At 44.0% G+C, this 26,104-nt stretch overlaps 1 protein-coding gene across 1 annotated transcript in view; it reads left to right on the top strand.

Annotated features, from left to right (window-relative positions):
- Positions 1-25,886, top strand: part of TMC2 (transmembrane channel like 2) — a 29,949-nt gene extending 4,063 nt beyond the window's left edge. The window contains exons 5-20 of the mRNA XM_054274107.1: positions 1,768-1,858; positions 2,780-2,861; positions 3,151-3,257; positions 5,073-5,171; positions 7,617-7,759; positions 9,168-9,315; positions 9,750-9,938; positions 11,419-11,598; positions 12,415-12,567; positions 13,914-14,042; positions 16,219-16,286; positions 16,740-16,979; positions 18,551-18,676; positions 23,013-23,091; positions 24,212-24,332; positions 25,442-25,886. Coding sequence (XP_054130082.1) covers positions 1,768-1,858; positions 2,780-2,861; positions 3,151-3,257; positions 5,073-5,171; positions 7,617-7,759; positions 9,168-9,315; positions 9,750-9,938; positions 11,419-11,598; positions 12,415-12,567; positions 13,914-14,042; positions 16,219-16,286; positions 16,740-16,979; positions 18,551-18,676; positions 23,013-23,091; positions 24,212-24,332; positions 25,442-25,695 — 2,209 coding nt within the window. The 3' untranslated portion in view covers positions 25,696-25,886. The remainder of the gene's footprint in view (positions 1-1,767; positions 1,859-2,779; positions 2,862-3,150; positions 3,258-5,072; positions 5,172-7,616; positions 7,760-9,167; positions 9,316-9,749; positions 9,939-11,418; positions 11,599-12,414; positions 12,568-13,913; positions 14,043-16,218; positions 16,287-16,739; positions 16,980-18,550; positions 18,677-23,012; positions 23,092-24,211; positions 24,333-25,441) is intronic.
- The last annotated feature ends 218 nt before the right edge of the window (positions 25,887-26,104 follow it).

The raw sequence follows: 26,104 nt of genomic DNA, 5'->3' as shown, positions 1-26,104 counted from the left end.
GAAATCTGCCACACAGACCCTGATGAAGGTGGGAACAACTCAGGCAGCAGCAGAGACCCCTTAGTGCTGGGCAATGGGGGAACAGTGGGGCAGAGCTGACCAGAGAAATCAAAACCCACGAGTTGATAGGGAATGGCTCATAACAAACCATTCCCCTGTCAAGGCAATGATTCAGCTCCCAGCTCTACTGCTTAAGGAACTTCTGAAACCCCTTTCTACCAGGATATATTTCAAAATAGCATTGCAAAGCACACATACATTTTCTTTTTAACTAAAAACCAAGCTATGCTAAACCATGACACAGCCCCAGAGGGAGTGGTAATGCCCCAGCTCTGTGTTTGCTGAGAGGTTGCTCAGAGCTGCAGGGACTGCGCTATCAAAGCTGACAGTCACCATGTGTCTTTGCTTCTCTCCTTTATGCCCTGAAGGCCAAGACCTGTTCCATCTTCCAATAAAATCAGGAATCATGAACACTGCCAATTACTTCTGAAAATCTGGGCAAAGATCTATAACAGGGAAGCTGTGTTAAAGTAACTTTTCCACCTCACAGCTGTGCTATGAGCCTGAGCTCATAACAAATACATTCTTATGGCCCTAAAATTACAAATTTCTGTAAGAAAAAAAAAAAAGAGCAAAACAGAGTTATTTCTGATGCATTTTTCCCCCTGTGGTGTAGGATACTGACTAAAATTCTGCTTAGGATCATGTTTGACAATGTCCTTCCATACTTTCATCTTATTTCTGAGCTACAGCAATCATCACTACCTACTAATGAACCTCAACAAAACTGTTGCACTGCTTGTGCAGGGGTTTCCAGAAAGGCTCTCAGCACACTGTACACTCATTAGATATTTTTGGTTGCATGGACTCAACCCTGAGAGAATAAATTATGAGCCACATTGCACAGATGAGGGGTGTAAAACAGAAAGAGAGCAAAACAATATGTTCAAGACTTAGAAATCTCACTTTAAGTTTGCAAATGAAGTCACAGGTGATTTTCCCAAGGTTACAGGCTGACCTAGACAACTATTTATACCAAGTGGAAGTCCATCTTCCCACAGGCTTAGGATGGAATAAAACCTCCCAGCTCCTGAAATTTAATCTCTTTCCATTGGCAATGCCAATATACAATATAATTTTATTTACAAGCTCAGCGTACTCAGCATAACAGGATCTACCTAGACTATTTTCTCTGTATTTCCCTTAGATATCCTAGTGTAAAACTAGTTTCATTTTGCAGCTTGATTTTACTCCTAGCATACTCTCATTCCTCTGGCACTGAGATTATCCCCTTGGGCCGTTTGCACATCTCTGATATTTATCCTGGGAGGTGTTCATAAAAGGAAGCTCTGCATCCTCTTGGAGTTTATTTCACTAGGCAATGTTATTTTCTTCTTGACCAATGCATCAGGAGAGAAAAATTATAACAGGCACACAGGCTGAGAGAGCTCTACAGTGAGAGAAATGGGCAGACTTTTAGTTTGCACCCAGGGAGAAGTGTGGAGCAAGATTTGGGGCACTAGCAATACTTAAAGCTAATATAAAACATTTCTATATGAATGTGAGTGTTTTGGGGACCTGAAAGTCCTGTGTGGGTGTCTGAGCTCTACATGGCACAGCAACTGATCAGCAGAAAGCAGGTGGGGAGAGACACCAAGTCCCCACCTTGCTACGAGCACGGTTGCTTTTCCCACTGGTGCAGGCAGGGTTGAAAAGCTAAAGACTCCTCTGCTGTTTTAATAACCTGCTTGTTTTTATTCCAATTAGGGAGGCACAAGATTTTGTAGAGAAGTTTGAAGGAGCACTGGGAAAAGGAAAGGGCAAAAAGTTGTATGCATATAAGATGATGATGGCGAAGGTAAGTGCTACAGCGATGTCAGAGAAAGGCTTGGGTACTCAGTTGTGTATTCAGCACATTTCTGGGTTTATTGACCTCTGTTTGGTGAAAGAGGCACAAGGAAGTCAGAATAAAACTTACTGCCCACCTTCAAAAAAATACTAGCTGGCTTCAAATCTACAACTATTGCAGAAAGAACAGGGGGAAATTCACACCTACCTGAACCTGATTGTGACCTTTCCTGAAGCAAGGGAGGGTTTAAAGGAGCAGGGAAAACCATGGCTTTCTGGCTGCAATCTCCAAAACCTGGATATGTAAGAAAAGATATCCCTAAAGGGAAAGAGGCCCTGCCAAACTCTTGCCCTACCCCTAGTCCTGTAAAATTTCATCTTCTCCAGTGATGAGGAGATAACAGGGAGAACGATGGCTGTGCTTTGAAGTTGGTAGCCAAGTTGCATGTTGTCATGGAGATTATATTGAGAAGTGCAAAACAGAGCCAGACCTGAGATTATGAAATCAATGGGAGTTTAGCTGCTGGCCTTGTGAAGAAAGATTCAAGATCAGTGTTTTATCAAACTAAAGGTTGTTTTAAGTAGAGTTTGTTCTGAACCAATTCTTTCAATCCAGAGGCAGGTCTGAATTTCCCACCCCTATATAATCTGATCAAGCTGTAGCACAACTTCAGCTTTCCAAAAGCCTGAAAAGGTTAAAACTCTTAAAACTCAAATCATAAATGTGAACACTTGGGAGTGGGAGAGGGGGATTTTTGGTTGAAGGGAGTTTCTGAAATAGTCCAAAAGAAAAGACCCAGACCAGAGCTCCTGCTTTGGACTTTACACCCACACCTAATCATGCTACCAAACTCTGACATTAGAAAGCCGTGCTTAAAAGCAGACTCCCTCTTCACACCTCTCTGCTCACTGCAATGTTGTCTTGTTTCAGAAATGGGTGAAATTTAAGAGAGACTTTGAAAATTTTAAAACTCAGTGCATACCCTGGGAGATGAAGATAAAGGAAGTGGAGAGTAAGTTGAAGTTGCTCTGTGGTGGCAGTGGGACATTTTCTAAGATTGCCTTGTCTTCCTACAAACAATGTTCCAGCTTCCTGGTCCACAGTCTCCACTCGCCCTGGGCATCAGTGCCAGACAAGGAGCACAAACCCCTGGCAGCTCCAGGTGCTGCTCTCTCCAGCAGCTGTGGGGACTCCTGAGAGGCTCATGGGGAATCTCTCATGGGGACACCTGAGGGTAAAGGGCTGCTGAGGACTCTTTAACCCTCCTAAACTCCTAACCATGAAATGCCTTCTGCTTTAAGGTCACTTTGGCTCCTCTGTTGCTTCCTACTTCATATTTCTGCGCTGGATGTATGGAGTAAATCTTGTCCTTTTTGGGTTAATATTTGGACTGGTTATCATTCCAGAGGTAAGTGCTTAATTCTCCTTTCAGGAAAATCTTGCCCTTTGCTTGACACAAACATGGCATTGACAGGACAAATGCCTTATAACAGGCATCCCTTTAGATAAATGAAATGCCTGAGGACAATTATTTACAAAGAGTTACTGACATAGGAGTAGAAGTTGGATTGATATCAGGAGACATCAAATGCTATCAGAGATCCTGCCCATCCAGCAGCTGAAACAGAGGCTCAACAATCAATCTAATTCAAGGCTAGTTTTACATTTTGAATAAAGTGAAGAACATGGCACAAGATCTGGTCTGCACGAGCCACAGGGAATGGATTGTGCTCTGAAAATAATTAAGTGCCATCAGTTTTGGGCCCTCTGGGGGGCATGGCCATGGGGCAGCAGCCATGGCGCAGCCCCTCAAGGAACAGACAACTTCCCAGCACTCTGCCAACTAACACTTGCTTGGGAAATAACCCTTTTCTGTACTTCCAATTCATATGATTCACAAGCACAATTGTTTTATTTTTAGTTTTTCTATTTCTCACTCTTCTTGGAGAATGAAAAAGATATCATAGCCAACTTTATATGATCATTTATTGAAGAATTTTTTAATGTTGCCATTACAGCTCTGGCTAAATTACTCAGTGCAGTATTTAAAGGCTGTGCAATCCACAGACACTGGCATCTGTTCTGTTCAATGCAGAATTTTATGGAGCAAATATGCACTGCAGAATGTCTCCCGAGGACCATGCTTTTGTTCCCCTTAATGTGCTTGCTCACACTATGGAAAGGGAAAGCTCAGTTTCCCCCCAGGATGAGGAGACATAACCATTAGCACTGAACAATACAAATGTGTTTGGTTAGGAACTCTGCATATGGCAGGAGCTCTCCTCTCTGAAGTGTGCACACTGTTACTCACTGCCTACTGGGCTGTTACGATACGAGAGAGTAGCTGGGCAATAAACATTTAATCATAAATGATTTTGAGTGTAATTAGATAGCCCTAAATAATAAGTGATAGATGATATGCCTTTCTAGGCTATGAATGCTAATGAGATATTTTGGTATTGGCACCAGTCAGCTTGTAAACATAATAATTTTCCATAGCCCTTGGCATTCTCTGTCTGGACTTCTACTGCTGCTCCAGCTGCAAGACCTGCTTTGCATGGTGCCATCAGGACAGGCTGGGCCATGAAAACTATTGTTTGCATCTTTTTGTCACACTTTTTTTCCCCCCCAAACCTAATTGCCCTTTACCTCACCTTGAGAACATCTTTCAATTCAGGACTGAAAAATACAAATTATATTGCAAGCTTGACCCAGTGCTCTTGACTTCTCTCAGAGGAGTAGCTCTGCATAAATAGATGGAGCTAATCCCTTTAGTGCATTAGACCCATGAAGTTCAAGCAAAGAACTCCTTGCCAAACTAAGGACATTTCAACTGCAGATGTTCCTTGAGGATACAGTTTCTGCAAAAAATATTTCCTGTGCAATGGATATGTCCAGGGAAAGGGAAGTCCTCTGGTTATTTGTGTGAAATTAATACGAAGTATAAACAATAAATGTAATACTGTACATTATTAAATATACTTAGTACTAAATAGTAATAGATATAATTGATACTAAATAATTATAAATTAAATTAATGCTAAGCAGTTTTTAAAAACTGCTGCTCTAGCATTAAGAAATAAAATATATATCAAAATCAACAGGAAAGGAAAACCAACCAAAAGCAAAACAAGACAGACTCTGTAAGAAAAAAAAAAAAAAAAGTTAAAAACTCTTTGGTGTTTTATAGTATACATGCATCATGGTTATGAATGTTCTCCAGGTCCTGATGGGAATGCCATATGGGAGTTTGCCAAGGAAAACTGTACCACGGGCTGAACAAGCAACAGCTATGGATTTTTCAGTACTTTGGGATTTTGAGGTAAGCATATAAGTGTTAATCATAAAAGATCATTTCAATACCTCCTAAAAAACAACCAAAAAAAAAAAAAAAAAGCTACTTTGTTGTAAACCAGATAATTCAAATTCAAACTAATCTATTAATAAGGCTTCAAATACTGGTTCCAGGAACCTGCCAGGGCCAGGCCTTCATTTATCCCCCATCATCTGCTGAGGATCCTTTCAACTCTTCCTCTCCCTGTACTTTCCCTCACTGTCAGAATCCAGAATTCCAAGGTGAATTAGGGAGACTTTTAATAGAAGCGTAAGGAATGAAAAACTAATTAGAGCTGTGCACTGCAAAAATATAAGAGGTAGTATTTAAACTCATTTTTTTAAACTCATTAAGCCAGAAGAATAAAAAGCAAAATAAAACCCCAAAACAAACAAACAAAAAATCTGAAGGAGTGCTGATTAAATGCAGCTGCTGATTTTCTCTGGGAGACCATAAGTAATAGACCCATCAGTAAGGAAACTTGTCTCTGGATGAGGCTGCATTCTTCCAGGAAATGCTTACTCCCATGACCTGCTGGTCTCCTGCCTCTGGCTTGGTACACACATCTACATTCCCCTGCTGTCACTGAGGAGTTGGTGCTCTGAACCCCTCTGCTGTACAGCACCCATTCCCTTCCTGTCTGACATCAGGGAATGATATTAAAGCTCAAGAAGCATCTCCAACCATGGGGCAGCACAGTACACCAACACCCTCTGCAGCCAGGAGATGTCAAATGAAGCCCTGTGCAGAGGTTTGCCCTTTGAAAATGAATAGAGGGCTCCACACATCCTGTTCTACTATTATTCCAGCATGCTCCACAGGAGAGGTGCAGGGGGGAAATATAAATCAGAGTAGGCATAAATGAAGAGTCAATGCTGTTACCCTGAAAAATACCTTTCAGGAGAGAGGAGCTGGGGAAATGTATGCTTTGGCAGGAAGGAGGTCACATCACAGATTTCTAGAGGAGTAGAAAGGAATAAATCTCACTTGGACACCAGACACCATGTCTCACAAATGGAGTTTAAAGAGCATACTGGACGATGTGAGCAGAGAAACTCATTTTTCAGTCCCTGGCATCTGATGAATCAGGAAGACAAAGGTTTGGAATTACAGCTTGAGAAGCAAACTTCACTAGCACCTTCCAGGGACACTATATCTCACCAGGCTTTCTTCCACCACTCCCCCCCAGCAGGCACTGTGTGCAGCAAGCCCCAGGCAGCCGTGCTGGGCTGTGCCAGCCACAGGCTTGCTGTCCTGGTAGAAGCACACACAGAGTGGTCCTGGACCTGTGGCACAGCGCTTTGTGCAGGGCAAAAATGCAGCTTCTGTGGCACCTGAGGGTACCAAAGCTTTTCATTAGTCTAGGGATAAAAAGTCAAGAGTTTTTGGAGGAGCTTAGTTTGATTGATCACGGGAAGGTGGTCAAATGCTGGATGAGAGGCCCAGAAAGGTCGTGGGAGCTCCTTTTCAAAGCTCAGGTGGACATAGCCCTGAGCCACAACACTTCCTTTTCTAATTGGCTCTGCTTTGAGCAGGGGGCTTGGCTAGACAGCCCCCAGAAGCCCCTTTCCATGTGAACCCTTCAATGTCTCCAGACAAGATCCATTACTCAGGCTCTGATACGAGCCTCAAGTCATGTCTTTCCAAAGGCTTGATCAGAGGGGAGCTTGCTCAGCTATCAGGGCCAGACTGATTAAGTACGCTTAACTTAGGAGCTGAAAGACAAGGGGCAAAAACCAGAGAAGTACAACGGGCAGTGATACACATCAACTTGGATGAGATATGACAGAAAACCAGGGAGAGATTGCTAATGCAGATTAGGTGATCTGCTCACTTGTTGAATGCTCAACAGATTGCACAGCAAAAAAAAGATTGCTTGAGACAACATGGTTGATATTGTAGCTGAGCTCTGCTTTCCACAGGAAAGTAATGCTTTGATTTCACTCTTTAGTTATATTTGCTCTGCAGGTGGCAGCCAGTGAAAGGAACTAAATCTGCAAGGCACTGAGCATCAGCTGCCTCCTACCTGAAAGGAAAAGTTTCATATCATGGCAGGAAGGCCCTTTGCTACTGCTTTTATACAAGATCTGAATGTTTGATTATTGGCTTAGAGAAGCAGGTGGGCTGCAGACACAAAGAGCAATAAGAATGTTTTTCTGGGAGGGACGAAACAGTGATGAATCAAAACCACATTTTAGTTTTAAGCCACTATCCTCTGACATGGTCTCCCTCATCTTACCTCTCTTAGGAAGATAAACTCTTAGGAATATGGCTTTCAAAGGTGCCAAGGCAGCAAACAGACAAGAATGAGACCGTAAAAACTTTTCCAGGCTGATTTTCCTTGTTTTAAATCTTCAGTTTTCTCTAGAAACCCCTTTCCTGCAGAGAAGAAGCTGCACAGCTTACACAGGATTTCTTTTGCTTTCCCTCCAGGGCTACATCAAATACTCAGCGCTCTTTTATGGCTACTACAACAACCAGAGGACAATTGGCTGGTTGAAATACAGGCTGCCAATGGCATATTTCATGGTTGGGATCAGCGTATTTGGCTACAGCCTGATGGTTGTTATAAGATCGTAAGTGCAGCCGACAACTGACCCCTCTGCAAAATCCACCCAGATGTGTCTCACAGCTGGGTTCCCCTCCCTGGGCACCCAGACTTGGTCCAGCCTTGGCTGGATGGCTGGGGGAATGTGGGCAAAGGGGGGTGTGTGCCTGCTGCTTTCCTGCACTCAGCCTCCCATCCACCACCCTGGCTCTGGTGGGCAGAGGGCACTGGGCACTCCCCTGCCTCATGCGTGTGCCCATGTGCACTATTCTGAGCCCCTCCTACTCCAGCCATCCTCTTCCTTCTCCTCCCCTCTAGATCTCTTTAACCCTTCCTCCAACATTACAACAGGGCCACCAAACAGGTAGATTTTGTAAATGAAGGAGGATTTTACTTGCAGTAAATTTCAAATGTTCCTTTTGCATGCTTTCATTGCAAAATAAACATTCCTGAAAGGCAACGTGTGTCCCACAGACAGTGCAAGGGTTGCAGAAAAGAGCCAAGTGCTACTAGACTGTGTTTGTTGAGTCCCTAAATCAATCAGTGGAGTCTAAAAGTGACCACAATTTCTGTGTCTCTTGTGCACTGTTCCCAGCCTCAGTGAGGCTCCCACAACCAAAGCACTTGTCAGTGCTGCAATGGTCTCTGCAAAGTTAAAAATAAAAAAATAAGCCCCTCTATCTCTGCCTGAAGGACATGCCATGAAAAGTTCTTCCTTTCTTTGGAAGAAAGGATAAGCCCACGGATTTTTACAGCTTCCTGAAACAGAGTATATTGCTGTGTAGCAGAAAGAGCTACTTGAGCCTTTGGCTGGAGGGGGACATGGGGATTTGCTGTACATTTGCCATGAAATTGCAGCATCTGTTGTCTTGCCTTCCTTGAGGGACTAGTGCTAGGAACTCTAGGGGCATTTACAAAAGGATTTCAGTGGTCAAATAATAGAGAGGAAACAGCAGCAGCCATATCTGCTCCTATGCTGATTAACAAGAATAATCCTTTCTCCCTCCCTGCATGACTTCCTGCAAGCTCTTTGGCTCCAGCATTGTGCAGCAAGTGAAGTCTCACTAAACCTTTGTGCTGCAGTGTATTGCATAGGACATGGAGGTTTTGACTAAATTTAACTAACTAAAGGTAGCATAGCCATTTACTGCAGCCTAGGACCCAGAAGCACTGTGAACAGACTTTCTTCAGGCACCAGCTGGACAAAGCAATCCTTAACCTCCTCAATCACCTGTGCTAGTTTTTCTCTGTATCACTATTTTTAATAGAAGGCCCTGCCAGTTCAGTCCTCCTTAGACCTAAAGTCCAGTGGCACATTCCCAGGCCCCAGGAATGGTTGCCCCACTCCATCTTACCCAAGCTGTGCAAAGCTGAAGGGTGTGTGGTGGCTCTGTGGAGCGCTGTCTGACCTTGTCCCTGCTCACACCCTCACGCAGGATGGCTCGCAATGCCAACGAGAGCACGGCAGATGGGGATGATAACAACTTCATTTTCAGCTGGAAAATGTTCACCAGCTGGGACTACCTCATTGGCAACCCAGAGACAGCAGACAACAAGTTTGCATCCATCACCACCAGCTTCAAGGTAAACCTAACTGTCCTCTGCCTGCTCCTGGAGACACTGCCAGCACCTACCAATGGCAGAGATTTAAGGGGAAATCTGGATATCCACTCAGCATCTCTCCAAAGGAACAGGGCATGGTGCTGATCCATGGCAGCTCCAGCTTCTGTGACCCGCTTCCCCTAACTCCCTTTTTTTGGCCTTTAAAAGAATTTGTATTAATTATGAGTGTAGTTCCCCTGGGATATCTCAGGCTCTTTGCCATTTGATATCTTTCAGTCAAACCAGGATGTCTCTATGGAGCTTAGTTTGAATTTAACCAAAACTGCCAAGTTGGATCTAGCCAGAATAGCAGAAGATTGAATTTCACAGGGTGAAAAACCTTGTGATGTCACCTCATGCTTGGTGGTGCAAGATATCCATCCCAATTTCTTATGCACCCCTCCTGTTTTTTTCAGGAGTCCATTGTAGATGAGCAAGAAAGCAACAAGGATGAGAATATCCACCTCAGGAGGTTCCTGCGTGTTTTGGCCAATGTCCTCATCATTTGCTGCTTGTGTGGGAGTGGCTACCTCATTTATTTCGTGGTGAAACGCTCCCAGACATTTTCCAAAATGCAAAACGTTGGGTGGTATGAAAGAAATGAGGTAAGGAAACTTTGCTCCCAGTCTTCTGCTGGGATAATTTGCTTTGGACTTCAGCAAATTAATTGCCACAGGTTGAGGACAGCATCCAAGGCAGGGGGATTCCCTACCAGGGCCCAGGAGTGCCCTTCAGTACCTTTGCACTGGTTGTGGCTGCAATGCACATCGATCTCCCTGAAAGTTCCTAGGGCAAATTAACAACCCCTGCAGAGAAGGGAACATACTCTTATAATAAATCACTAAAAAAGTCAATGGCTTTTCAGCACTTCCAATACCAATCACCATCTTAAGAATCAAGTTGCATCATAACACTCACAAACTCTGTTGTACTAGAAAGCTCTCTGGGTGTTAGAAATGTTTGTAATCAGACTTAACTCTAAAATCAAATCTTTGTCATTCACCTTGAATAATGGGAATAAAACTTTAGAACCTGCAAAAAAATGTCAACTGTCAAAGTTTCCCTTGTCTGATTTTGGAATGAGAAGTTCAAATCTTTAAGCTCTTCACATACAGCAAAAAATATTTCAACCTATGCAAAGGTTTAATTTCAATGTCTACTACATTAACATGTATTTATATATCAAAGCCAAATTAAATCCAAAGCCATGCATTTTTAAAATTCATTCAGAAAACTTTAGAAAGACAGCACTTGCTTACCAAATGCTTTATCACTATAGATTTTTACCAAAGAAAAAAAAATCTTATTAAAAAATCTTTAATGTCTGAGCTTTTCCTGGTGATAATGTGAGATCTGAACAAATATAGCGCTGGGTACTGTTACTTCTCCTGGAAAGAAAAGCACAAAGAGGAGTCAGAGACTACCTGCACCTGTACAGATGCAGGCCATGGGCCCAAAGGGCTATAAAAAAATTTAAAGCCTTTAAGTCATGCCTGAGCTAACCTTAACTGACCAATGACTTCGTTGACTACAGTACAACTCAGTATCTGGCATGATAAAGAGGCACAAAGATACCACTGGGACACATTTTCCTGAGCTGCAAAACTGAGATCTTGACGTGCTTCTGTTCAAGTCTGTAAATGCCTTCTGCAAAAGCAAAGGTGCTGAACATGGAAAATAAACATTAGCTTTGACTAATTACCTTTATGCACACAAGCCAAGTCTTGCGCTTCCTCTGAACTAAAATAAGAACCTTGGAGCTGATGCAAGCAATACTGCAAGGTACTTGAGGAACCTAAATATTCATGAGCCTGGACTGACAGGGAGCAAATTCTTTGGAGCTCATCCCTTTGAGATAAGAGCAAAAATGCTCCTGCAAGAGCAAGTCGTGCAACCGGGCCCTGAAGTCTGACGCTGTGCTGCCTGCACGCTGAGCAAAGCCAGAAGCTGAGGGTGCTTTGACTCCCTCGGCTTTATAAATCCTTCAGAAATATCCAACCAGTTGCCGGCAGCTTCTGCTCTGCCCAAAGTAAGATAGTCACTGTTGTTACTATGAGCAGTTATCTTGTTTTCCTCATGTGGCAGGTTGAAATTGTGATGTCCTTGCTGGGCATGTTTTGCCCTCCGCTGTTTGAGACCATCGCTGCCCTAGAAAATTACCATCCCCGCATCGGGCTGAAGTGGCAGCTGGGGCGGATCTTCGCGCTCTTCCTGGGAAACCTCTACACGTTTTTGTTGGCCTTGATGGATGATGTCAACGAAAAAGTAAGAGCTGAGCCAAAAAGCCACGGTCAAATAGCATTGCCCAGAGTTGAGGGTGAACATACTCTGTCCTCACAGCCAGCAGGGATAATCACCCCTTTTGCAGAGGGTGCTTGCTCTCTCCCCAGTCCTCTTGAGCAGTGCCCCAGGGAGACTCACCAAGCAGAGTCCCTGGCTTCTCTTTACAGACCTGAAAAGAGCATAGTTGTTGTCTTCCTATAATCACAGCATGTTAGGGCAATTTTATTTTTTTTTCTCCATCTGACATTGTTTGCAATTTCTATTACTGCACACCCTGAGGATACAGTTTATAATCCTCTTCCCCTGCCTCCCCTCTTTAACATTATCCTGGTAGCATGTTGTGGGCAGATAACTGCAGGAAAGGATAAACGTCTAACTTATCCACAGAAAAAATTACTCTGTTTTAAACTGGGAAGAATTAGAACAGCCAGGGCAGTTTGCTCTGCCCTAAAAAATTATGAATAATGTGAAGGAGGAGGACTGGGTGAAGGCTACATCTGCATACAGGAGTCTTGAAGGACATCTGACTCCTCCACGTGCAGGGAGCATGCTGCTTGTTCCCCAAAAACTCATGGAGCCTTGACCCACTCTCAGCTGTTCCCCTGCTCCAGGCAAAAGAGGAGTTTCTGTGCTATTGCCAGCACTGGGACTCCGCTGTGAACAGATTTTTATACAAGGGGTGGTAACTGCTAAGGAGGAGGGAGGAATTCAGTGCCTCAGATTTTTTCAAGCACCTCCATGTTTTCTGTTTTCTGATGGTTTTGTCTGGGGGGGTGTGGGTGTGTCTGTTCATTGCAGCTGGCAGAAGAGGATGTGGTAAAAAACATCACTCACTGGACACTGCTTGGTCACCACAACTCATCTGCAGGGAATGACAGCGCTGTGACCCCAGCTCCCCTTGACCCTGCAGACGTGCCCAGGGGACCCTGCTGGGAGACAACTGTCGGCATCGTAAGAAATCCTTTATGTACCAAGCCTCTGTGTTGGTTTGGGATGGTCCATTTACATTTTTCCCACTGATGCCTTTAACATTTCCAGGCTTGAAGTGTTCCTCACAAACAGCAGCTCTTTCCCCCACTCTCACACAGCATCACCAAGGCAATACCAGCCCTTGGCCATGCCATGGTGGTGAAATCCTCAGCTGGAAGCAGCCAGGACATGCACAGCTCTGAGGCACTGGCTGTGAAGAGCACAAAAGGCCAGGCAGTCTGCAGCCACACCTGCACCACGTTCTTGTTCAGATCATGACTGTGCCTTTGAAGCAAACCTCTCCTCTCCATTTATTGTGGCACTTGTCCCAGAGTGGCTTTGGTGCAGGTGTAAAACCCAGTCAGAGGACATGCCTCAGGGGAGATCCTGACATGTCCCAATCAGTAATGCAGCATGGGGCCATGGGATGAAAGCAGAATTAGGCAAAAGTAACCCCCTTGAAAGGCAGACAGGGCGGCCTTCAAGTCCTCAGAGCTTCACCAGACAAATCCACCCTGCACTATTTACCTTGCACTAAGAAGATCTGCAGCCAACTATGCACAACTTAAACAGTAAAAGGAGTTGTTTACTGGCTGATAGTTAGGGCTTGCCAAACTACAAGGCTATGCATTTCTGGGCACACACAAGGCATCTTCAAAAGCCAGGTGGTTCTCAGCCATGTGGGAAAAGACCAGCCACTGTCACCCATCAGAAGGAGCTGATCCTTGGTGCAGCTGAGCTGTCATTCAGCAGATCTTAGTTTATCCCCCCTCATACTTTAAAAACTCTTCTTGTAAGTCTATTTTCTTTTGAATCCTTGGGCCACCAGCTATTTCCTCCCTATGAGTCTTCCTTCTGCCTGCAATTTTATCTTCCTTCTCTTGCACATCTCCTTTCTCTACACTTACACACAATTCTTGTTTACAACTGAACAATTTTCTTAGGAGTCCACAGAAAGTTACAGGGCTGAGCCATACCAGAGCAATGCACAATCAAACCAACTGAGGGCATAAGTATATTTTACAGCAGCACTCCTGCAGCATTAGCATTCTGCTCCCACTTTCTGTGCTGCCACAGCATGCAGTGCAGTCAATAATGCCAGCAGCAGCTATCAGATCTAAAAGCTGTAACAGAGCTCGTAGCTCCCAAGCACAGAGGTAAAGCTTAGGCACTGCATAGTTTGAGAGCAGGCATGGAGTTTGCTCATGGCATGCTTTCCTGAAGATTACTGTCATATAAAGACAAATAGCTTTATAAAAAATACAGTCCTGAATGTGTTAGTGAAATTATAGGAGTTAAATGGGTTTTTTCCTTCTTTTAAATTGCAGGAGTTCGTGAGGCTCACTGTGTCTGATATCCTGGTGACCTACATAACCATTCTGGTGGGAGATTTCATACGAGCTTGCTTTGTCAGATTTGTGAATTACTGTTGGTGCTGGGACCTAGAGGCTGGATTTGTAAGTATCTTATAGCCTAGTCAGTATCTTATAGCCAAGAAGATAAAAGTAATTTAGGGCCATTTAGTCAAACACTACAAATGACTTTGTTTTGAATGCTTCCAGTGGCCGTCTGGTTTTGCTGGATAATTAGTATCCATATCACTATGGTATCCATAGTCTGCATCACTTTTCTGGGTCAATCAGCTCCATCCCAGTAAGAACTCTACAAAAATGCAGTTCTCCTCCCCATCTCAAAACTTTAAGACATGAAGCTGACTTAAGAAATAATCTAGTGTTCCTTCAGTTGCTAAACCCCAAAACCTTCTATATCCCCTTTCAAAGCCCCAGACCTTCCTGTTCATTGGCCACCCTGTAGGCAGGAACCTGCTTTTCTCACAGCAGTGTCTCCTGATTGCTCCTGGAAACTTCTTCTCCAGAAGCACTAGAAGCTCCAGGTTGCTCCTGGTGTTTCTTCTGCTGCAGTGGAACAAGGAGCATTTCCTTCCCCTCTCCTGTGTGTGTAACACACAACAGCACTGGACTCTGGTATTCATAAAGGCTGCATTACAAAGCACTCAGTACTGGAGCTGCACAAAACACCAAATAAAATAATGGAGGGATGGAGGGAAGTCCATTGCTTCACAGGAGAGGAAACAAAAGCAGATGGATTCAGAGATGAAAACACCTTGCAAGATTACAAGCAGATCAGCGCACCCACTGCCTAGCTGTCATAGTGACAGGGCTCCCAGGAGTGGTTTGGAGAAGAGCAAGAAGGAGGGCTTTGGTCAAGGAAGAGCAGGCAGGGCACAACAGGCATTTTGCTGCTTGTGCAGCTCTGTGTTTCTTCTGAGGGAGGCAGAGGACATTCCCCAGGGTGGCCTAGGAGGGTCCCCCCAGCAGTCAAGCAGCATGAAATTACTTCCATTGCTTCTGCAAAGATGGTTTGCTGATGGCCAACTAACCCAACCTAGCCAGGGACACCAGCACAATTTTCTATGTGTTTTTCTAATGCAGAAAATGAATAAGCTTCTTATTTAACCCAGCCTTCTCACCTAGGAATACTCAAGGCAGAGGACAGCAGACGCTGAAAGTTGTCTTTATTTTCATGCAAAAAAGAAGCCAATATTAATTTCTAGCTGAAGATTTAAAGTAGAAATGGACCAGAATCAAAAGAACAAAGAAAACAGTGTTTACAGCCATCCCTTCCCAAAGCTGTAAGCAGTCAGCAAAGCAAGACTCTGACTAGACTCTCCTTGAGTTTTCATCATAAAGCACAAACATCTTCAACTTTATGAATTGCTGACGGTATTAAATAAATGCAAATGGCATAAAAGACAGACATACTACATAGGATATTCCAAAGATATAAGAGCATCACTTACCATTTCTTAAAATTCTGTTTTCTGCATTGCAGTTTAAAAAAAATAGCTTTTTTTTCAAGAAAACATAACATGAAAATCTTTACACAAAGTTTAATCTGCTAAAAATCACCTAAGTTTTGTGCACACAAAAGTAGATATATATGGAAGAAATAGCTTAATCACAGGCAAATCTAACAAAATAATAATTTATAAAATAAAAAATACTGGCAGTAGATCAGACCAGCCTGTTCTGGACCTGCCACCATTAGCACCCACATCAGATAGCTAAAATACTGCCTTATATGGAGCAATAGATCAGCTAGCACAGAATAAAATGTCACCTAATACCCATCAGGTCATATATTCCCTTGTATTTCTCTCCCTTTTCCCTGTGTTTCTGTTCTTCAGCAGCTTGGACCCAGGAACACGGACATAATCCGGCATAGAATTTGCCTTCCAGCTCATAATTATCACTGCTTCAAGATTCAATATTTTACAGGGTGGAACTGTAAGTCCATAGCCAGGCACCAGCTGGAGTTTAAACGTGGTCCCGTGCCATGCTCACAGCTGGTGTCATATTAGCAGGGAGAGAGAAACACAGAGCACTCTAAGCACCTCCATCGATCTTGGCAGCTTTCAGGAAGCCAAGAGAGGAGCACCAGCAGCTCCAGTTCTGCTTTCCCCACCCAGCGCTGCTCATTCAGGCAGTGTGCACGCAGCAGGAGCCCTCCCAGGAAGCCCTGCTTGCCAGCTTTGAATAAGCATCATGCACCCAGCAGAAACCCAGCAGGTACCTCCAGCAACAGCACACTCTCCTTTCTTTCCCCACACAGCCGTCCTATGCAGAGTTTGACATTAGCGGCAACGTTTTGGGTCTGGTTTTCAACCAGGGAATGATTTGGTAAGATACTTCCTTTTTTTTTATTTTTCACATTATTGACAAAACCTGTTAGTGGAGTTAGAGAGCTTCCAAGCCAACAAGATAAACCTCTGGGTTCTGTTTTTTCTGATTTGCTTTCTGTGCTTAACTATAAAAGCGTGTCTCTCTCCTCTGGTTACATTCACCCAACATTTTCCAAGCCATCTCCAAGAAATTTTTGTCACAAAACTGAAAAACTTTGCAACCCCTGAGCAGTCTGAGGCCTTGCTGTCCTCAGTGAGAGGGACCATACCATAACCCATGGGTGCAGGTGACTTCTGCTGTGGGAACATGTGGGTAGCACCTATCAGCCCGCTCAGCCTTTGTTTGTGAACAAACTTTTCAGCACACAAACACCTCCTTTTCTGTTCTTGAAAAGGGTAAACCTTCCAGTCTGTCAAAAAACAGCTCCTGTCCTTCTCTTTTCCTTTTCAGGATGGGATCCTTTTACGCCCCAGGGCTCGTGGGTATAAACGTGCTGCGCTTATTAACCTCCATGTATTTTCAGTGCTGGGCTGTCATGAGCAGCAATGTCCCTCATGCAAGAGTCTTCAAAGCATCCAAGTCTAACAATTTTTACATGGGATTGCTGCTGCTGATCCTCTTCCTCAGCCTCCTGCCTGTGGCTTACACCATCATGTCCCTGCCTCCCTCCTTTGACTGTGGACCTTTCAGGTACTGCCAAAACACCAAAAAGGATGCTTTTGTTCTCTGGTACATGGGAACAAAATTTTCATTTTTGCTTTCATGTTTTGAAAGCGAAATTCTCATATTTTCATGAAATTAGAAGGATGGGACTCCAGCAGAGATGGAGTCTCAGTCCCAGGAAAAAAACCCAAAAACGCCAACTGGAGTATTCTAAAGGCTCTTTGGATAATTGAGGAAACAAAATCAGTCCAAAGGATGTATTTCACATGTTGATTTTAGTTGGCAAATACCAGGAAATGGATAGGGGTGAGCCTGTAAAATTACTGCCTTTTTTTTCCTTCTTCTTTGGTGTTTGGCCTTTTTTTAAATGTTGTGGGGCTTTTTTTTTTTCTTTTAATTAGGACAGAATCAGCACTGCACAAAGCATTCAGTGGACTGGATTAACGTGCCAATAAAGTCTAATTTGATTGAATAACGCCATTTCCTGGGCTTGCTGAATCTGACTCAGCAAGGAGCCAGCTTGGAACAAATTGTTCTTGTAGATGTTTTGGGTTATCTGCTTGCTGACGGAGAATGACATCAGAAAGCTCAAAGGCTCGGGGGAAAGGCAAGAGACCAAAATACCCTCAGTTCCCTAACAAGGACAGGTGTCAACGAGTAATGTCAGAAGATCTGACAAGTAACTTGTTGCACGCACACTATCATTGGGAGATGACTAATCTGCAATGTGAAAGAGCTATTTCAATTCCCAATCAACCCTTCAAAAGCCACTCAGCCTGATTCAGACCCTTGGCAGCTCGACTGAAAGCTCAGCTCTCCTGAGCTCCTGGCAGTTGATGGGGTTGGGATGCTGTTTATCCAAGTTTTCTTTATTGGCTCTCAACATTGAGATAGAGAGTCCAACACCTTCCTGATGGGAATCCTGCAAGCTCCCAGGAGGCACCAACCCTAAATGGGAGGAATAGCCCTGATGGTGTTGAATTCCCAGACCCAGAGATGCTGGGGAGAGAAGAAGGTCAATTACATAATCCAGCCCTTTACAGATTTGTTCTTCTTTCATACAGAATACTCTCATCTGCTTTATCAATCCTGTTTGAAACTACTCTTTCACTGAGTCTCCTATTAAGCAATAATCACAGCTTGCTATTTTTGTCATTACTTAGCAGCTCTTCAAGTTGGCTCATTATTTCAGAAAGCTGGAATTTGCATATGGAAAGTCATCTCTACCATGAAAAGGCCAAACTTAAAAGATACTCATCAGAAATATGTAGTTACTGCAGTCTGTAGGGTTTTATCTATTTCAGAGGGGTAAATAGTCAGGACTCATAAAGGAGTCAAGCGTGGAAATAAATGTATTGACTCCAGAAGCAAGTTGGCCTAGCAAAGATTAATTGTATAGTCAATGAGGAGAGAGAGTGAGGGAATGAATGAACCAATAGATAATTTCAAATAAAGGCATTTTAAACTCCTTTGTGGCCTTCAGCAAGCTGATGTTCATTGAAAGAGAGGTGAAACATGCTGCTTAGCACCATGAGACTGGGGCATTTTGTCCCTCCAGAGGATACCTACATTCCTTAACTGGCTGTTTGTCTTCCCAGTGGAAAGAAAAGGATGTATGATGTCATTCAAGAGACCATCGAGCTCGATTTTCCACTTTTTGTTGCCAAGATCTTCAGCTATTTGGCAAATCCAGGACTGATCATACCTGCAATTCTGCTCATGGTGTAAGTTTTCATTGCAATATTACATGCCTGGCTTGGGGGAGAAAGTTGGAAAAGAAATTCTGGTATATTAGTCAGGTCTAAATACAAGTTCTGCTGAGATAACAGCATGGATTAGAGCAGACACATGCTCCCTACCCCCCTTACCTTTGCCTAACCCAATTTCCCAAAATTTAATTACCTGACCCAATTAAACACAACTTGGTGGATGAAATGCATTGCTGACAGAGGCCTTGTAGATATCTAAGCTGTCACAGCTTCCATATGAAAAATTTTCTGTAGCCAGCAGGAAATAAATGGTCAGTCTCAGCCTGGTGCCTTTTGGAGAAGCAATTTCTGTCACAGCTGGTGGTATTTAGAGCACAGCCAAGACAGGGCATTCAAAAATTACATGTTCCAAAAATATGCAGAGTTGTGAGCTTTGTTTGGGTTTGGGGGGTTTTACTTCTTCATTTTCCAAGTAATACATCTGGTATTTGTTTTAGTGCCGTTTGATCATTTCAGCTTTGAAATCAAACTTAAATCCCCAGCACCTTCAGCAGTATTAGGATTAGCTCTCCTTTTATTTGAAAATATATTTTTGGCACTGTTTTTGAGGCTTTACAAAGCTATCAAAATGAGTAGGAGGGCTGTGGCCAAATTCTGTAGGCAATTCTGAGATGGGAGATGGGGACAGAGCTGGGGAGCGTCATACATACAGAGATTCCTGTTCTGACTGCTTCTGGGGTATCCACACATTGGAGATGAGCCTCTGGGCTGATCCTTGGGCACTGCGATGCTTCATCCTGCATAGCTACACTGAAGGTAATGCCATTAAATTATATCAAATACTAGTTCCATACGAAGTTTCTTATGCAAACAACCTGAGAAAAATCCTAAATAAACTGAAAGTGACATGTCACCTCTCTACCTACCTCAAACTACTTGCTCTTTTTAACCCCAAAAGGATGATCAGGTACTGTAAATTCTGCAGGCAGATCCTACACCTGTACAGACCAGATTAGGTCTGTGCAGGAGACACAAAGTCTCACAGCACACCCCAGCATGGCGAAGCATATATTGAATTAGAAACTCTGGTCCTGGGGGCTTCACAGCAGCACTGGCAGGTGCTACTGCAAACACAAAATGGAGGCTGCAGAACACCCCAAATGAACCACCTTAACAAAAGGGCTGCAGGCTAGGTTTCTGAGGCTTTGATGCAGCCCTCAAAAAAGCTGATGGGAGAGAGTAATATCTTTGAAAATAAAGTGGGTTTTGTCCAGTCACAATCTCCTGCCCTTTCCTCCACTGTCAGCTGGGAAAAGTAACAGCACAAATTCAGTTTATTGGTTGAAGAAACGCCTTTTATCACACCTTCCCAGTGCTGGCTATTCCCATACCACAGTCCAACTCTCCTCAAGACACAGTTTTGTCTCTGCCCTGACTCCCCTTTGAGAACTGAGAGATGCCTTATGCCCATTTTACCCAAAACATCCTCATTTTCCAGCCAGATACACTGCCTGTATGGCCTGTATGTATTACACACTTGTGATTTCCAGCTGTTCAGCTCCCAAGAGAGTCACAGCCCTAAAGAAGTGGCTTCCCCCATGGTGCCTGGACCAGTCAGACCTATGGCCCCTTGGCAGCAGCTCTCACATGCATTGGTGCATTGGGAGAGCATTGGGTGCCTTGCAGAGGCATTGATTGTTATCTATGTGCTCACCTTGCCTGTGATAATCCCAGACAAAATCACAGTGAACAAACAAGGTTGTTTCTTAAGGCTTTGGCCCTTTTCTCTCTTCCTTTTCAATCAAGTGCCAAATTTCCTGCCTTGTCTCTGAAAATCTTCAACTTCTGCTGTGGCGCAGACAGGCAGAGAGGGTTAAGCTGGAGCTAGTCCTTGTGATGAACCCCATCCAGTTTTCCAAGAGACTGAAACCAGGGAGATGCAAAAGCTTCATTTAGTCCTGATGAGCATGGAGCCAGAAGCTCTCAAAGCAGCAGGCAAGGCAACCTGCAATCCAGCCTAACTAAAAATAGCCCCTACAAAGAGCAACAGGTGGATCATAAATGGACATCTGTTGATTTTGATTGCAGTCTCTCAAAAAATGTGTTTTCCACTTATTATGGACTGAATTAAGTAATTTTTTTCTAGTCATGACAACCACTTCTCTTTTATCCAGGTGCAATCCAAAATGCATCTTCTGCTTATTTTGGTTCTTAGCTCCTGGTTCCAAACAATGATGGGGTCCAGTGAGTGGCATGGGTGTCAAGCTCACTGTCCTGCTTCTAACTGCCCAAGGGCAAGGGAAATGGAAATACAGAGAAAGAAGAATGAAAAATATTGTGTCCATGGGCACATCACCTAATCCCACTCAGGCTGACAGTAGGATTTCAAGCTGTGGCCTGCAGAGCTTCCTGGCAGAAGACAGAAGGATTTTACTGTATCAAGAAGGGGGGAAAATTAAAATTCCTCTGCAGGCTAGAAAAGGACAGTGACCCACACTCTCTCCAGAACTGGGGAAGCAATACATCAGAGAAGAGGGGTGCCAGGGTGTCATGGTTTAAACCCACTTGGAAATTAGGCACTAACCAGCTACTTGCTCAACCTCTTCTCTCTCTCTCCAATCCTGGTGGAATGAGCAGGAGAATCAAGAAAAACTTGCAGATTGAGATAAGAACAATTCAATAATCAAAATTAAAGTAAAATATAGTAATAATGGTAAATGATAATAATAAGGGAAAAATAAGTGACACACAATAGTCCCTCACCACCACTGACTGATGACAGACCCCCTTCCCAAAATCAGACTGGTCCCTGTTAAAGGTAACCCCCCTATTTATACACCAGGCATGACATTCTATGATGTAGAATATTCCTTTGGTCAGTTCAGGTCACCTGTCTCACCTATGCCCTATCCCAGTTTCTTTTGTGTACCTCCTCACTGGCAGAGCTGGAGACAAAAACAAAGGTCCTTGCTCAACTTACGATAAACAAGAATTAGCAAAATGAAAATATCAGTGTGTTATCAACATCATTCACAGCCCTGATTACAAAGTAGTATTTTCTAGACAATGAGCTTGATAACATAGAAGAACTAAAACTATCATGCCTTTACAGAAGAACAAAAAGAAAAATAATTTCCAAGAGGATTTGCAGGACAGAGAGCCTAGATCACCAAGACTGAGTTTTGGGTTAATGTAAGACAAAAGGAAGCAAATGTGTTTCCTCTAAACAGACCCCCTAAAAAGCCTCAAGAAAGGCAATCCTAAGCACCACTTCCTGATCTTCCACCTGGAAACCCACATGGTGCCTTGCTGGGCTTAGGGCCAGGCACTCAATTGATGAAATCCTTGAGTCTGGTTTGAGTTTGATGAACCTGGGCTGGAGCAACACACACAGGTTATGAACTGTCAGGAAACCATTTTTCTTTCCCTACCTTTGTTTTCCTTCTATAAGAGATTTTTTTACTTTATTTTGAAAAAAAAAATACCCCAAACAACTATAGCAGTGAACTGAATGGCTGGTATTTTTCCTGGAAATGGTTTGGAGCTACTGAGCAGATGATGGTTATAATTTAGAAAAACAAAGGCACTCCACAAAAGCAGGAGTGGACATTTTTTTTACTACCAAGATATTACTGGCTGGTGAGTGTCAGAGGTGGCAAGACAGGCCCAGACACGTGGGCACGTTCTAAAGCACAGACTCCCTGTGTGCCAGAGGCTGGCAGACAGCATGCCCTCTCCCATCCCCACTTGCCTCTCAGTTCCCTCCAGCTTGGCTCAGTTTTCCCCTGGCTTTGGTGTGCCCTTTTTGGAGAAGAGAGGATCAAAACAAAAGCCCATGGCTCTGCTCCAACCTGGCTTCAACCTTGCTCCCTTCCAGGGATAGAGGATGCAGCTGGTCCTGGAAAAGGGGGACTGTTCCTTGAGCACTGCTTTTCAGGAGAGGTGTCAAGGCCCTATTCTACCACTGCTTCCCTGGTTTTCCAGTCTTCCCTAAGGTTCCTGTGTTACCTGGTGGCAGTTCCATCTCAAGGCTGGTGCCTGGTTTCCCCAGGGTTGGTGCAAAGGAAGCAGAGAGAGCCCATGGCCAGCCAAGGTGGAGGCACAAGGGCAGGACGGTCATTTTTCTTCTGTCTGAGTAGAACTAAGCTTTAGATGAGCTCAGCCTGTCTTGGCTAACCATGCCACAGGCAGCCCAAATTCTTCCTAAACCTTGAGCTTCTAAAAGAAGTTTGGAGACAGCTGGTGGGAAAATTAGGAATTAGAGCGTAGGCAAAAAATTACATGTTTCTTCCTTGTGAAACTTTCTCTTTTCCCTGATCCTATCACTACAGCAACATGTTTTCTTTTCTAGCCTCACCATCTATTACCTGAATGCCGTGTCTAAAGCATATCAGCGCGCCAATGCAGAGCTGAAGAAGAAAATGCAAATGGTAGGCACTGATCTGGCAAAACCACCTTTGAAATACCATACACTTAAATCCTGAAGCACAGCATATGCTTTAAATCACTCTTCACTTTAGTGACACAAGAAGATGACATATTTTATGCTTGCTCAGTCCCCTCTGATGGTATTTAATGTCTAGCTGTGCAGAGTGGTCACATCCCATAATAGCCTGCTATTTCATACATCAGAACTACAATTGGCTTTGCCATAAACTGTGGTTTTCATCTACAGGAGTAAGTTACCTGAAAGTTCAGACAATGCTTTGGTGTCTGAGATTTCGCAGGAACAATGACAAGCCCATGGAAACCACAGCCATTTCACTGGCACAGGACAGGATCCAGGCCAAGGATGCAGTGCCACATAGAGCAAAACATCACATAAAGCAGAGATTGGTGCAACATTGAAAGTGAGGATGTGAGCACTGAGAAATGGGACTCCACAAATTACATCCAAATGCTCAAACTCAGAATCAATCACTCAGCTTAAAGGAAGTGTCCTGGTGCAAAGGGCACCCTCAGGTACTGCAGCAGGTGAACCTGTGCTACAGCACGCTCATATTTTAGGACATTCTATTTCACACTGCCCAACCTGGCTGGGATCAGGGCTAAGGGGATCACAAAGCAGAACTCAGCCCTATCCAAAAGTACAGATTCCCTCTACTATCCAGAAGAGAATCTTTTGCAGCCCTGAATGTATGCAAGTAATGCCAAAGCCAGCCCTACAGCCCATCCCTGTGCTGCCATACCCTCTTCCTCTGTCATTTATCCCTGACACCCTCTCTCATGAGAGGCTCACATTTAAAACTAGCCAAAACACCAGAGAGGGCAGATTGGTAGCTGTAGGAACACAAGACAGCCTGATGGACCTAAACCATGTTATCTGCAAGTGCTTTGCCCTAACAGGAGCAGAGCCACTGTTTTCCAGTCCTGCCTGGGATGTACTTTCTTTCCTGGAAACACTTGATCACCAGACCAGGATTCAGCACCTTAATAATGAGATTTATTCATGCCAACAAACACTTAGCCAGGCAAACATGACACAAGGCCACCATTTCCCAGATTACACCTGCAGTTTTTAACTAAACCCAATGTTTTTTATTGATGCAGCAACGAGAAGAGGAGAAAAACAAGAGGAACAACAAAGCCAGTACCAACCCTATGCTGCAAGATCTGGAGGATTTACTTACACCAAGTACTAAGACTGAAAGTCCCCCCAAACAAGCAGAAGGTAAAAATTAAAACAATCTCCCCATAACACTTCCAAAAGGGCTCATTTATCCACCAAAGGGACTGGTAGGATTGAGAAACTGGAGGGATACACCTTAGCAAGGGATTGGATGAGTATCACTAGCACAGATTTTGTCCTGTTGCAGAAGTCCACCTGCCAATGGACACTCAGGAAGGGCACATTTTTAGACTGGATTATATCTCACACAGGCTTGTCACAGTGGGAATTGTAATCTAAAATTATGATTCACATCCCAACTCTTAACCATGCTGTTCATGAAACCAGCAATTTATTCTGGGAATAGAGTTTAAACTCAGTGTTGTTTCAGGGCTAGTGAGTTGAGTCAGACTTTTTCTTCCTGAGTTGAAATTTTCATTGGAAAATTCATCATGAATGAGGCTGAAACTTTTCACAGGATTGGGTTAAGTCTTAGAGTAAATAAATGCGTGCTCTAAGATCTGCTCTGGAGGTGCATGGGCAGAAAGAACCAGGAGGAGGCATTAGCACCAGGATTGGGTCATTTTCAAAGAAAATGGATCCTCCAGGCTCAATCTCAACCAGCCACTTCCTGACTGTCAGAGCCTCTGGCTCTCACTTGTGAAAATCACCTGAAAAATTTTGATTTTATCCTGGTACATGTGAGAAAAGCAGACTAGTCCCACCATAACCCCCTTGAATTTGATGGGCTGAGACAAAACTGGAAGGCTCAGAGCAACCCAGGTCAGATCCTCTCCAAAGCAGACTCAAGGCAGTCATTTAAATGGATATAGTGCTGGCAGTGTTTTGAGTGCACTGAAAATAAAAACTGAAATCAGGAATTACCTACCACCACCCCATGCCTAGGTGTATATCAGCATGGCTTGTAGGATTATTGTGTCTTATCAATGCTTCTGTAAGAAGCTGAAAAGAGGGGTTGGGCAGCAGAGACATGAGCTGGCTCTTGAGTTGTGGGGGAGAACATTCTTGTTCCTGGTGCCTTCACTCAGATGCTCAAACACAAACCCCCAAACACTCTGGTTATTGCACAGACAAGAAACAGCAGCCACTGGGGAGAGGACAAAAGGCAGTGCTTGCTACAAAGAAAATAACATTCACAATCTTTGCTCTAGACAAGAAAACAGAGTCTCCAAATGGACCCAGCCCTGCCAGGACGCCAGGCAGAGGAGAAGGCCTGGCTGGCAGCCCCATGGCCGGCGGGAGGGGAGCAGCATTCACCGCGCCATCGCCAGTGTTTGTGACACAGCCACGGGCACTGGGCGCTCGGGCACCCTACCCTGGCCAGCCCAGGCCGTGGGGACACCCCCTGGCACCGGGCCCTGGCAGAGGGAGAGGGCAGCCATGCTACCCACGGGCTGCTCGATAACCTCAGCAGAGTTTCTCCTGCGCTGCATGAACTGCTGTAGCTTTGGTAGGAAATGATTCCCGCATGCTGGACATCCCCTCGTGGTGCTCTCTATCTGCCCAACACTCTCTAATGCAGATTTGTTTAGACACTTAGTAGTACTTCTGAGTTGTTACCCCCAAAGGCTATGCTGATTTTGATCCCAAGGGAAATGGGAGGCAATCAGAACAAAAATCAGCTGAAATTGCTGGAATGCTTCACACAGGATGCACCCTGTGGCCACTAACTTGCTATGTGGAGCAAGTGCTTGCCAGTACTTTCAAAGGCTTCTTTAATCAATAAAAGTGGTGTGACTTTACCTGTCATTTAAACAGAGGTTTGTGGTGGGTTTTTTCTTTGTTCCTCTGCCTGAAGAATTTAGTGTTCTTAT

This window comes from Melozone crissalis, unplaced genomic scaffold, assembly GCF_028551555.1.
Source record: "Melozone crissalis strain CALT ecotype California unplaced genomic scaffold, PUWL_Pcris_2 ptg000016l_1, whole genome shotgun sequence".
Taxonomy (NCBI): Eukaryota; Metazoa; Chordata; class Aves; order Passeriformes; family Passerellidae; genus Melozone; species Melozone crissalis.
The sequence above is the reverse complement of the archived record's forward strand: the minus strand, read 5'-3'. Positions and strand labels throughout refer to the sequence as shown.